Source organism: Ambystoma mexicanum, chromosome 6p (genome assembly GCF_040938575.1).
Source record: "Ambystoma mexicanum isolate Mex_15411 chromosome 6p, UKY_AmexF1_1, whole genome shotgun sequence".
NCBI classification, from domain to species: domain Eukaryota; kingdom Metazoa; phylum Chordata; class Amphibia; order Caudata; family Ambystomatidae; genus Ambystoma; species Ambystoma mexicanum.
In genome coordinates this window covers 1,419,254,870-1,419,269,390 of record NC_090935.1, presented here as the reverse complement: position 1 = coordinate 1,419,269,390, position 14,521 = coordinate 1,419,254,870, and the positions used below count along the sequence as shown (strand labels likewise).

Here is a 14,521-nt window from a genome sequence, read left to right as displayed (position 1 = left end):
CCCTGGTTAATCCTAACCAGCTCCGAGGATGGTATCCAGGTGGCTTAAGAGTTGATTGGTCCCACCAACTCAAAGGAAGAAGTCTTCCTTCAAGGGGCTTCTCTGTCGAGGTGAACTTGGCGATTCAGACTTACTGCAGGGCTCCACCGGGCAAACCAATGGTCCAGTAGTTGCAGCAGCCATCCTCTTCCAGCTAGTCTTCGGTTCTTTCGTTCCAGTGGTCGACTCTGCCTTTCAGTCCAAGAGACTCGCCTTTTAAAGTTTTCTCCCATTAATTCCAGCCTAGCTGCCACTCACCCAGCAGGGTGGCTGTCCTTGTCGGACAGTCAGCCAGCCAATCACACCAGAGTGCATTTGGGTCTCCTAGGAGACTAAGAACAGGGAGTTTCGGGAACCCTAGTCACTTCCTGCCCACCCTAGACACTCGGGCACTAGAGGCGGTCTTCAGTCCTGAAGCTTGCCAAAGGCATAGAAACAAAGGGACCAAACCTGGTTTGGCGCGCAGAGACAAACTCTAGAAGGACCTTTCCAAAAAGAAATGGCGAAAAAAGAAGACCGGGACCTGTTTAAACAAAGGGGGCTGAGGCGCCATCTTGAAAAACATGGCGCCCGTGATTTTTAGCTACCAGTGTTGGTGGTCGGGAAAAATCATGGTAGTTTGTTGTAAAACCACTGCCACCAGCCATTTCGATAGGGTAGCATTTGACTGCTACATGAGTTTCTAGACATAGGAGATACTAGGTAACCCTGCCATCACTCTATTGTAAGATGGTGTGTGCTGGGTCTAGGAATTAAAAGACTAGTAAAGTCAATGCAACATTACATTCTCTGGGAAACAGTAGTTTATCCCAGAGAAGGTATTTAAACCTTGGGGCAGCCTAAAAGGCTTCCCTGTGTCGCCGCACTGAGGGTGCTGTGTAACACACATGAAAAGATGATGCCTATGGAGTTGTCTTAAAACACCATAATCAAAGAACACAATAGTAAAACGCACATTGAGAGAGTGGGGAAAAAAGGCTTCCACTCTTCTCCAGGTAAAAAAAATAAAGTCCTCCAAAATCCAGCGAAGTTGCTGGGGGTCTCTAAGGTGAAGGGAATTAGCACATTTATGAGCCTAACAGGAATATATAGCATGCACAGCGCCCGTTGGCCTAAGTTCCGTTTTACTGCGATAGCTTCGACGAAATGCAGCGCGCCTCGCATCTTGTGATGTTTTTGTTAAATAATCTTCGAAAACATGTCTTCATCATCGACACAGACTCCTAAGATCGGTTTTAAAGTGTCGGGATTGGGAATCGAAAATGTCCCTGACTGATCCGCACCGTATCTGCTTGTGGTGCCTCGGACCGGACCATGACACCTCCGACTGCTCGAAGTGCCAATCCATGACTGGAAAAGCCTTAAGGGAACGGAAGGGGAAGCTGAAGGTAGGCAAAACACCAAAAAAAATAAAAAATGTCCCTACACTATCCGTGAAACCTTTGACTGAGAGTCGAGTGGAGACTCCTCGGAGGAAGAAGGCCAAGCGGTCCAGGTCGAGGAGTTGCTCACACCACTCTGCTCTTTGTCCTCGAAGTCACCGTAGGTCGCCTTCATCGACTTAGTCGTCGGATGCTTCCCCCCGAAAGAGTTGCTTGACTGACCAAGAAATCCACGAGTGGGAAGCCTTCAGGGTTGAAATACTTGAAAAACAAAATTCTAGCAGTGCTCCTACCGAGCCTTCGAAAGAATCCAGAAAAGAAAGATCTTGTCCTAAGTTTCACGTGCCCTCGAGCCTGGGGGAAAAAGGCCTGATCCACATTGTGAGCCTTCTAGGCCTAGATCCAATGTTTCATCGAATGATCACTTGAAACATAAGCACAGGTCGAGGTTGTTGAAGCCTTCGACAACTTCGGCGGTGCCTTCAACGCCTACCAAATGCTCGACGCCGAAGACTTTGATACCAGCTGCGCCATCTTTACCAGCTGTGCTGTCCGACGCTGAGCGCGCCTCCTAAACCAATGGCGCTGAGAAACAAAACCGCAATGACCACTACGGCGTCAAAGCCAATTATGTCAAAATCTGTAATTCCAGGAAAGACCCATGTTCCACTGCCTGAAAGATTTCTTTAAGTCTCTTTAATTTTTGAAGAAGAGGAGTGGTCTGATGAAGAGGCCCCATTTGGCCTACAATATGGTACAGCCAATGTACCAGAGAGTTTCATTGCGGAAGAGTCCACAATGAAGGACCTTTATGAAAATGTGCAGACTGCATGTGGGGTAAATGCCTCACCTGAAGTTAAATTCGGGAAACCAGAGGCTGGGAAGCATGTGGATGCTTCCTACAGGTAGCTCTTGTCAAAGGTGGTGGATTTAAATGGGTTGGAGTAGGTTCCCATTACCATATGAACAGGATGACATTCTTGACAAAGGTCCACAGTCTGATTCCCATCCTGCCGTTCCATATAGCCTTGCAGAAAAGGGTGGCCAGTAACTAGGAGACTCTGGAGACCCATCCAGCAGTTGATAAAAACTTAAGTACCACCACCCTTCCAGTAGTGACCCTGACTACCTGTCAAAATAACTCACTGCGGAGATCCTGGTGGTGCAGGCAGCTACGGCAATATCAAAACAAGCAGCGTTCCGTACCATCCCTCCAGATAGGGACGACAAACGCATAGATGGATGAGCAAGGAAGGTATTCTATGCAGGGAGCATGGCACTAAAATCTGCCAACTCCACTTGTGCCCTCGCAAAGTTTACGTTCACTCTACGGGACTGCATTTCCATGGTGGCAGAGCACATTCCCGAAGGGGAGGAAAGAGACGGCTTCCTAGCTATTGTTGGAGACGGCAAAGAGGTCATGTGTGAGTCTCTTCAGTCAGGTTTGGATTCTGCTGATAGCATCAGCAGAACCGTGGCTACCAGCACCATTATGAGCAGATTAGTGTGGTTGAGAAAGTCTGGTTTTGGCCCTGATGTGCAATCTAGGCTTCTCAACATGCCTTTTGACGGGTCTTGCCTTTTTGGCAACGGGGCTGACGCAAGCCTTGAGATGTTGCAGACCTCAAAGGCGGCAGCCAAATCTTTAGGGGCGCTATTAGGCAACCTCAGTCTTTTCGTCTTAGTGGGCAACCTTGGAGGGGTAGTTCTTTTCGCTACGACTCAGTTGTAAGGGCAAGAGGAATGTCCAGTCAAAGCGGCCCGAGAAAATGTCCTTGTGGTGGACGAGATAGAGGTGCAAAGCCAGCTCAAGCCGCAGCCTCCTTACCATCGGCCACTACATCAGCCACCTCAAAACCTCTGAGGTCTTGACTCACAGTGCACTGGGGTGGGGGGGGCAGACTGTCTAAGCATCTAGAATGGCGAGACATTACTTCGGATGCTTGGGCTCTAGAAACCATAGCTCACGGTTCCTTACTTCCTTTAATAAAAAGACCTCAAAACAATCCACCGGGGAACCACTCTTTGAGGATTCCGGATCCGCTCCTTGTGCATGACATTTTAATCCTGCTTGAGAAAGGTGCCATAGAACCAGTGCCTGTAGCGCAGAGGAACAAGGGATGGTACTCCCCTTTCTTTTTAAAGCCCAAGAAGGACGGAACACTGAGATCCATCTTGGACTTAAGATACTTGAACAAGTTCCTCAGGAAGCACAAGTTCAAGATGGTCACACTTTCCCAGATCCTTCAAGCCCTCCAACTCCAGGTTTGGTTGGCGTCATTGGACATTCAGGCTGCTTATTTTCATGTGCCAATCCATCTCAAGCACAGAAAATACCGGAGGTTGGCAGTTCTCATTATCAATTTCGGCTTCTGCCTTTCGAGCTAACCTCGGCCCAATGGTTTTCACCAAACTGATGATGGTGGCAGCGAGTCTCAGGAGAGGGGGGGATTCACATCTACCCCTACCTGGACGATTGGCTGATCAAGGCGTGTTCTCCCGAACAAGCCCGGGATCATCCTAACGCCAACTGCCACTCTTCAGACTGGGCTTCTGCCTCAATTACAAGAAGTCACATATGACACCTTCTCAAAAGCGCCAGTACATCAGCGCTGTACTAGATACATCCCCGGGGAATCGCTTGCCACCTGAGGTCAGGGCTCAAGACTTTCTTCAGATGGCTACAAAGTTTCAGAATGCCCACAGTCTACCGGCCTTCGTTTTTCTGAGGTTGCTCAGCCTCATAGCATCCTACATGTTTCTGGTGCCAGAGGGCCGCCTGAGAATTATATTCCTTCAATGGCTAAATAGGCCCTTCAGAGTACTCTGCAGCCGAAAGCATAAAAACAAATCCAGGGATGTAACATTCCACCTACCTTTCTATCCTTCCCTAGTCAGAAACTGCCTTCTTGAAATAACCCTAGTTATTCCATGCAGCGTACATATCCCAATTCTCTGGTTAGTGGTAAACCCGGTATGCAAGTTATTAGTAGTTTGCAGAGTACAAAGCTCCTCCTCCTCTTCCCCTTCAATATGAACTCACATCCTGCAAGTCAGTTCCACCATGTTCTTTGGCTTAGATAATCTACCAGGGGCAGTTAATATAATTGCTTGTAATAGGGATGACGGCAAAGGCTTTCTTTCTCGATATGTCTCCTATCAATCCCGTCACCATAAAAATATACCAAAAACCCTCCCTAAGCAGCCTCATAATATGCTTACACATCAGCGCTAACACACCCCTTTCCAGTGGTGCGACTAGCCTCTGCCAAGCCATAAGCACCAGCTTACCTGCTCACATGAATCGAGATATCAGTGATTGGATTTCCTGGAAAAAAGATTTCAGGACGGCGAGCTGCACCTTTAGGAACACGCATAAGAACAGGTGGGCAGTGGGGTAAAACCATTTTTACCAGTGAAATCTTCCCATACACATTAAGGGGAAGCCCCTTCCATTTCCCTAGGACTGCTTTAGTGTGCTTGAACACCTTTCCATAATTGCAACGATATAAAGTCTTGGGTAATCAAGCCACATCTATCCCCAAATATCTAGCATATTTCATGTGCCACTGAAATACAAAACCATCAGTAGTGCCCAGTGGATTTGGTCAGTGGAAAGAGCACTGATTTTGTAGTATTTATTTTCAACCTGGTTAAGGCACCAAATTCCAGCACATCTGCCATAATTGGGGCCAGATTGTTCTACCATCTTTGACAAAAATCACCATTTCATCGGCATGGAGACACCACAACTCTGATTGTATAACTGTGTATGTGGCTATCTCTGAATAATTTGGCAAGCGGCTCAATCCCCAGGGCAAACAAAAATTGTGAAAGCGGGCACCTTTGCCTTGTGCCCCTCCAACGGTAGAATCAGCGTAAATTGGCCACACACTCTAAATTGAGCATTTGGCAGGGTGTAAAGTAATGAAAGCATGTCTATAACCCCTCTCTCCCATCCCCATTGTACCCAAAACCGCGAACAGGAAGGGCCACTCCAGAATCAAACGCCGCCTTGGCATCCAACAGTGCTCCTACCCGAGAGTCAGTAGGGCACACCACAGACATCAAACCAAACATTCAGCGCAACCCTGGAATAAAACTGGATTGATTTGCATTTGACACATTTATGCATCGGACACACTAAACTCGTTGACGGCAGTTTCACCAATATTTTGTTGTCTAAGTCAATCAACGACATTGGGTGGTACGAAGAACATTCATCTGCCGGTTTCAATAATACAATGACCGCAGCCTCCCTCAAAGTATCCGGCAGTTGCCCCCTCTAGCAATGGCTGCTGATAAAATTCCATAAAGTGAGGCGCCCGTTGCGCTGCAAAATATTTATTAAACACTGTAGTAAAGCCATGTGGTCCTGGGGCTTTCCTGGATGACGGTGCCTTTGCTTGGAGGATTTCTTGTTCTCCAATGGGTTGACAGCCGTTATCGCTCCTCCTTCCCACACCAATAGTGCAACCCAATCTATATATGCACTCAACTCTGACTGCAATGTTTGCGCACGCGAGGAATAAAGACGGGAATAAAAAGTACCAAACTCCTGGACACTTTCCCCATCTAAATAGTGCATGTTCCCCTGCTCATCCTTGATAGACGTGATATATGACCTAGGTTTATCAACTTTAGCCATCCTCACCAGCACGTTGTCCTTCACCCATATTGTCTGATGGCTGCTTTCCCCCGCAGGAACTTTACTTCCCTCTGGGCTGCAGTCCTAAATCTCTCTAACTATTTTGTGCTTAGCGAGATTGCTCTCCAAGACAATCTCTGCTTGGAACTACTGAATTTATGCCTCACTATCAATTGCCCCTCAGTATCCCAGACTTGTGCAAAATGTACTCCCCCCCCCACCCCCCACCCTCACCAGACACTTAAAGGTTTCCTAAAGCACTGAGTATGAAGTGACTGAGCCTAAATTGTCAGTAAAGAAGTTGTCAATAACCTGTGTGATTCCCCTCTCTATAAACACTGCATCAGATAAACCTTCACTTTTAACACCCAAGTTGGCCTCGCTCTTAAGTACTAGCACCACCGGTGCATGGTCCGACAACGTGCGCGTCATAATACTATCGCCTCAACCCATTACGTGACCATGTCTTATATCAAAAAGTAATCCAATCATGATGCCGAATGGTGGACAATATCTATAGCCCCTCTCATCCCCATGTGTAGTTCTCCAAATATCATTTAGATCCCAATCCGAACATGTTCCTTTCAACTTATTGGTTGATTTCCGAGGTAGTCTCTGGATCCCCCCTGTAACCCTCTGCTCCAGCACCGTATTGAAATCCCCCACCCACTAAATCACTCCTGTGGGCTTCTGATAGAGTTGCTGAGTTATTCACCCCAATGTGCCCACTTCATCCTGCTTAGGATTGTAATAGTTGATTAGTGTGATGATCAGCCCATGTATAAGTCCAATAACTAAGAGCGCCCTCCCCTCTTGATCCTTTATCACTTTGGTCAGGCGAAAACTAGCCGAGTTGTGTATCAAGATACTAACCGCTATGGAATAGGAGGAATAAGAAGAGGAGCAATGGTGGCAGTCCCAGCTTCACCCAAATCGTGATTCCCCAGGTGAGGTCAGGTGCGTTTCCTGCAGCAACGTGATGGCGTTTCATATACAAGAGCACCTTAGGTGCCTTAGATGGACAATTCAAACCCCTAATATTCCAGCTCATGCTTTTCAACCCTCTAGCAAACAACCTGTCTTTTAGAACCCCAATGTTTTTGGTGTTCAACCTTTTAGGAGCCCTGCCATTAGGTCTAAAAACGGCCCACCCTCAGCATCATAATCGACCCTGGGGAAGGAAAGCCAAGTGGCAAACAGGGGCGATTCCCCAAACCACTGCCCCTCCCAAAAACAACCCACGCCCCCTAACCACCCACCGCCAGAAACCTCAACCTGCCAGTCAATGCCAACTCCCCACAGGTGGTCATAAGCTTCCGCATGAGGACAGCCCAGCACACAGCCACCCCTACAATCGTATTGCCTTCACCTCGCCGTGTACCACGTATACATCACATTATTTGTCTGACTTCAACATGCAAGAACACATGGTGACTCCCGCCCCCCAAAACCCTCTTGGCTCCTTATTCCCCCTACGCATAGGGGCTCCCTGGAGTCCCTCGAGAAAACTGTTGGCTTTATCCGGGGTTGGATAAAACAGAACCTGTCCCTCATGTTCGATTTTAAGTTTGGCAGGGAACAGCATGGCGTTTCGCATACCCCTCTTCCTGACCCGCTTCTTGATGTCCACATAGCTCCTTCTAGTTGCTGCCCCTCATCTGAGAAATCCACAAACATCCTGATAGTGGGGAACATCTTTTATTTCAAGAGTTCCTTTCTCCCTAGCCCTTCGAAGAGCAAGATCTGTCCCGATAGTTCCACATCTGGGCTATGATGGCCGGGCCTGTACGCCTTGGATCGGTTTTCTGCCACTAGGTATTTGATGTGCCCTCTCCACAATGAATACTGCCGAAATGTCTTCACCCCTGCCCTAGGGCTTCTCGCAAGATTGATTTTTGACCAAGGGTTCAATGGCACGCTGGTCCACCGACTCAGGAACACCCAATATCTGCAGATTATTCCTCCTAGACATCAATTCAAGATGGTCCTGCTTGTCTGCCAGTTCCTTTAAAGCCCTTTTCATTTGGGATGCAGTGGAGGATTTATTTTTCCATCTAGTGATTGTATACTGGCTTGAAGCTGATTGTACATTTTGATCTCATTAAATGCTCCACTGGAATCTTGCAGTGAAGACTGAGAGCTTACCCCCATGGTGTCATCCTTATTTTTGTTGCCCAGATTTGGACATCTTGTTCTCTATCAGATTCTTTTTATCTGAGAGTCTCACCACTCCTCCGGGGATCTGCAGGATTTTTAGTGCTCATAAGTTAATACAGGGGCACTCCGCAATATCCAGGGATTGCTCTCTGCATACAGTACCACTCTTGGCGGCGAGAGAAAACAGCAGAATCAAGGGTCATACCACAGCAATCCCAGTAGCACCAACTCTCCACCCCTTGTCTCCACCAGCCCCAGCATATCAGCTTCCCTTCATGCAACCCCCTCTGTGATAAGTTGATGTGTCAGTCATGCAAGGGTGGTGTGAACTTTGCAATTCAAACGGGTTCACTCTCCCAGGTTAGTATTGGGTCACCCAAACATGGAATCACTGGACTCTGGTAGTCAAGCACGTCTTTATCAAGGACGGTTGTTTGTATAATTACTCCGCATACGGGGCTACCCGCGTAGTTATCACTGCATAATCTGCCATTAGTTGTCGGAGGAAGATGCATTTCTCCTCCGCCAGGTCTCCACCATATTCTTGCGGCTCCCACTGGTGATCCCTCACTGGAGCCTCTCCACTGTAGCCACAGTCTGTCAACACCTCCCAGATAATACCACAAGTCTCAGGGCCTCACAAATGATCCAAAAGTCACATGCCCCCAATTTGATGTGCAGATTTACTCTATTGCCCACCTGCAATTCTGTCTCCTACGGCACAGTGCCCCTCACAAGTCCGGATACAGTTCAACCAGGTTGTGCTCCTCACTACTGTACTAGATATATGCAACGCAGTCCATGCACTGCTTCCCCTACCATAATTGAGAAGCACTCACTGCAGATGTTGAAAAACCACAGGTTGCCAACACGCCATCAGGGCTGCCTACCCATGTAGCAGGTCGCTTGTGCTAGTTGCCCCCTGTTGTCTATAAAGCTTCTTTCTCGCTGCCTGGCTGTGTTCAATTATGTGTTCTGGCCAGCAGTTGTTGGGTCCCCTACAATGCCAGCATCTCTGTTGATCTACCCAGATTGTCTGTGGCTTGTTCCCACCAGTGTTTGCAGGTGGAGAAATGCCAACCTCTGTGCCTGGATGCCGATTCCCACATGCAGGCCTCCCCAGGCACATACACGCAAGCGCAAGCCTGGAGCATCGAGGATCTCTCTCCAGGTCTTGTCGGTGCATTTCACCGGGCCCGCTCTCTGTGCCACTGGGTCTCAGCGCATGCTCCTTGCTCTGTGCTACTCCATACTGCCATAAAGCTCAGAGCTCCTGAAGGTCTACCTGCTGCGGATCTCACTAGACACCACCTTCCATACCGGCTTACCGCTTCTCTGCTTTGCCACAGGCGGCGTACAGCCTGCTGTCTTGCTGGGTTCGCTGATGCATGTTTAACATCAGTACAAGAGCTGCCAACTCTCTGATGCCGACACCCTCATCTGGAGCAGACTATCGTGTTTGCCTCACTTCGCGTGGTGGCTAAAGCATAGTTCTCATACTGGAACACGAGTGGGAAATAAAATAATAATAATAATGAACCCACATGATTTTAGCTGTGTGGGGACAGCCGTCGGTGGCTCTGTACCCAACAGCTCAGAATGCCAAATGCCCAACCTTTGCATCCTTGTACCCACAGAAATTCAGTAGGTAACGCACCACAGAATTGGTTATGGATATCTGCTGAGGTTTTTCCTTCCTACTCCATGAAATAGTGCACTAATCAATATAAATGCATCTAACATTAGTACTCATTACACTAACGTGGGCACGACAAAGGTGGTACCCCCACCTCATGAAGATTACATTTCAGCCAGCAGTAAAACTCAAGACTATTCATTGCTTACTTGCGGATTAGCAGGGCTCAGTAGCTCACCCAAGCCCACCCCCAATGAACAAGGTTGCATGGCTCCTGAAGTCAGTGGCTGTTAACTTGCAATTACTTCAAAGATGCATGGGTATGTTAAATATGGCTGGAAAGCCAGACACTGCTACAACAATAGGTAGCAGTTTGTCTTTTTAGGTTCCAAATCTAACATAAACCCATTTGACTGTGGTCCTGCAGATATTGTAACGTATTCAGGGGTTGAAATTGGTATTCATGGAGCAGTTGCTTTGAAGTAGCTCCTGGGTGTTAGGATTTCCCCCTGACCGGGAGCTACTCGTGATCTAGGAGAGTGCCTGAAAGATGGCAGAAGTTGATTTGTTCCCCCAAACTGTGGCATGCGTCCAAAATGTACATTCATACAACCAATCTATTGCTTTTGCTTTATTGCCGACTGTTTCTGTTGCATCCGGTCTCTTGCCTGGTTCCTTTACTGATCTTCACTTTTTACGTTCTTTTTGAATGACTTAACCTTTTATTTATTTTACATTCCTTTTCAGTTCTTTCCTCTTCCTGCTACCTCTAATTTAGTCTTGACCTGCCTTTGCTGCTGTTCTCGGCTGCCACCCTTTTCAGTGGTGCAACCTTGCTCTTTCTTCCTGCTGCGAAATTAGGTGCTTCTACATAGCATCCAACAAATGTCATTCAAATGAGATGCAAATATTACTTTTTGCCCAGTACATATAACCAGCCATGCTTTCCATGTCTTCTAGAGGCTTAGTATCTTAGTATTGGAGCTTTTATGCACATTCCTAGACATCTAGTCCATGTCAGATAAGTATGTTTGTATAACACCACCTGGCTAGGGTAGCCAAAAGTAGTTCCTGGTAGCTGTTGGTATCAAGCCAGCCAGGCTCTTGTAGGCCTTATTGAGTAGCTAAATAACTCGGTAATTATGAACCCTCAGATTTGCTATACCTGACCTGGGTTTGGTTTACAATTTCCTTAAGGTTCACTTAGCAGACCTGGCAGCATAAACTATCTCTCAGCCTGTGCAAAGTATGGAACTCAAAGCAGTTAAAAGCCATAGAAGATGTCTGAGTAATGTTGTCGTATAGGTTATGTAAGTATGGCGGCCAAGTCTTGATCCATGAATGCCCATACATATTCTAATATACATTACTTAAAGCTCTAGTGAAAGTGACTGGTTCTTCTGTATGACTTAAGGGTTGAGGATCTGCAGTAGTTAGTAATGTGAAGGAATATCTGGTTAGGGCAGTTCGATTCCCTAAAGCTGAATAATTTCAAAACAAGAAGTTGCATGTCAAAACTTCTTTTGGTTGATAATCTGAATTAATCCCTGCAGTTTTCAAGCTGGCTTAACATGTATTCTTTCTCTTAAGGTTTGCTATGCTCGTGTTCTTGATTACAGAAGAAAGTTCATTGAAGCTGCCCAACGATATAATGAGCTATCCTACAAGAGCATAGTTCATGAAACGGAAAGGCTAGAAGCTTTGAAGCATGCATTACACTGCACAATCCTTGCTTCAGCAGGTAACCAATGACATGAGTTTTGTGTGGGGATCATAAATAGAAATAATTCAGTGGTGCTGTTTATGGAAATGAAGAATGCTTCCTGTGCAGATTTGCATTACTAATTTAAGTTACCAATTAACCTATGTAGATTTGCTCGCATTTGTAGAAAAACGGTTGCTTCTGTGTGGGGTTATTTCCTGCTTTTTTCAACTGGTTTGCCTCTATGTACTTGTCTAGACTGCCATCTAAAAATGTTATCCATCATGGGGTCTGTCATGGATTCACATGCTGATGAATATTCCCTGTAGTCGAGCCGGGAATCCTCGGTAAGAAAAGAAAGCAGTATTGGTTTAAAAGCTTGAATATACTGCCTTTCTTCTTGTTATCCAATCACTGTAGCCCAGTTCACACTGCACCCATCCAATGATGATCGTCTCCCTGAGTAACGCCCCCGGTGGCCATCTTCAGATTTTTACCACATATTTCGGTGCAGGGAGTCCTCAAGTTTTGATCTCTGAGCATTTTAGATATTTGTTGGTTTTTTTCAACCAGAAATATCCAATTTTTGAGAAAACCGCCAACGCCTAGTCAATTCCGGTAACTGGGCTCCGTTGCTGGTTCAGTTTCGACATCTACACTTCATGTCAACTTGGAGAGGCCTAGCAAGGCCTACTTTTCGCCTCGCCATGTCGAAAGAAGGCAGGAGAAGTCTGTTCAGGCTCTGCTCTCGATGTGGCTTGAGGAACATCTACGTGGAGGACAAGCACTTAATGTCTCTACTGTCTGCACCCAGATCATGAAGACGACCGATTCAACATCTGCTGAAGTGTCCCTGCCAAAACCTAGAGGGACCACTACCAATATTTGACGTGGTTGAAGGAGAATAAGGGCCCATGGCGTGGCGCGCAGGATCAGGAAGAGCCCAGATCGCGCTGCACTACAGAACATTGTGCATCAGATAAGAGGTGAAGATCAGCCAAGGATGTACACCCTGAGGGCACCCGTAATGCCAAGCGCCAGGCAGTTGATCCGGCTTGAGACGCTGCGGGTCCTGGTACACGACACATGCACTCTGTCTCCTTGCCGGTCTGCCGTGAGCTTTCCAGTGGCTGGCATGTCATCGATAAGGTCCTCGAAGCATGGTGTTTCGTCAAGGGAGAAACCAAAGAAGCACACCCAAAAGGAATCCTCCCCAAAGCCCTCGGTGACGCCTACATCCACGGCTCGTCAACGACTGCAAAGCTGTAGTCTACGGCTCCTGAGGCCACGAACTAGATTGACCAGACCCTTGTCGACGGTTGCTCTGTTTTCAGCTGTAGTGGGCCCTTCCGGTCCCTTGTCGACAGCCCCTTCTTTGTCGACGATCCCGCCGACGGCCACCACCCCGACGAGCAAACCTGCAGCAAGGGTTTCGCTGCCTCCAAGGCCCACTACCGCTCCGACCACGGCTACTGCTTCGTTGACCGCCACTACCCAGTCAGTGAAGGCACCAGTCGTATAGTTAGCCCCGAGGGAAGTGGCTAGACCAGGAGACCTGTTGCCTCTGGCAGATGTCTTTTTAGAACGGATTGTAGGTCAGAGCTCCAGTGGTTCTTTGGCCATTTACACTAGTGCCGAAGATGACACGACAGGAATGCTTGGACACAGGTTGCCAAGGTACACAAGCCCAGTGGGGCGCACCAGCATCACTGCCTGTCCTGACACGGGTAGGTGACGCACCGCAGACTGATACTGCTACAAATATGGATACTGGCACAACAAACACAAGAGACACGGATGACGTCCCAGCCGATGGGGAAACCAGTAGGTACAGATGATGCACCCAGAGCTTCACCTCCAGATGAAGTCTGGTGATTCCACTCATGATGGTCATCTACCCTCTTTAATTTGGTGCCAGAGGAGGAGGAGGAGGAAGGATTCTTCTACCAAAGACGAGCTTCAGATAGGCAGACTATTTGGTCTGTCCCGTTACTGGACGAGGCATGGGTAGAGGGCCTAGCCTTGATGAAGTCCCAAAGCTCCGCACCAGAAAAGCAGAACAGGCTGGAGGAAAAATTCAAGGTGCCAGACTTGCCCCCAAATGTCTGTTCACAGCCATCTCTGGATTCCAAAGTCTCGGCCGCAGCAGGCAAACAGACTGCAAACCCATCCTCCAAGACCATGGTCCTGCCGGACCAAGAGGGGAAAAAGCAGGATGCATTTGTGAAGCACATCATATGTACACCGCAGCATCTACCGGCAACGCCCTTGCCATCCTTACCTGGTATGATAGGTAGTTATGGTGCAAGAGTTCGATGACAAGAGGACAGAAGCACTCGCCCTGTTTCAGGAGTGAGAGGTGGCCTCTGATCATGCCATAACAGTGACGATGAATGTTGCAGATTCTGGCTTCTGCCAAATGGGGAATGACTTAGTGCTACAGTGCCATGGCTGGCTAAAAGCCACCCATTTTAGACATGACCTTCAAGCTAAGGTGGTGGATATGCCTTTCGACTGTGATAATCTCTTTGGAAAGGTGGCGGATGAGACACTACAGGCCATCCAAAACTGACAGACGGTGAGGTCCCTAGGAACCCTGCAGTAGCGGTTGTTTTCTTCCTTTCGATCCTCAAGGAATACATTCGGAAGATCTTCCAAAGGCTACGCCTTCACTTCCTACCGTCAGCCTTCCTGCTCCACGGCGCAGAAATCGTATAGAGGACGGTCTCGGGCCTTCTGAGGATGCTTGCAGTGCCGTTGGCGCCCGCACGGGAAAACACAAACCACCTTGGTGGGAGGCCGTCTGTCAAAATGTCACTGCCTGGAAAAACATCACCACAGACGAATGGGTTCTGGACATTCTACAGCAAGGACACACGCTGGAGTTTGAACGCAGGTACCCTCGCATTCCACCTGTAACGTGGAAGGACAAACATACTGCCCAGCTGCTCTGGGAG

At 47.9% G+C, this 14,521-nt stretch overlaps 1 protein-coding gene across 2 annotated transcripts in view; it reads left to right on the top strand.

Moving 5' to 3' along the window:
* The window catches only part of COPS4 (COP9 signalosome subunit 4), a 785,196-nt gene that overhangs the window by 402,188 nt on the left and 368,487 nt on the right, over positions 1 to 14,521 (top strand). For both annotated transcript variants that reach the window (XM_069626120.1, XM_069626121.1), the window contains exon 6: positions 11,453 to 11,603. In XM_069626120.1, the coding sequence (XP_069482221.1) occupies positions 11,453 to 11,603 (151 nt within the window). The remainder of the gene's footprint in view (positions 1 to 11,452; positions 11,604 to 14,521) is intronic.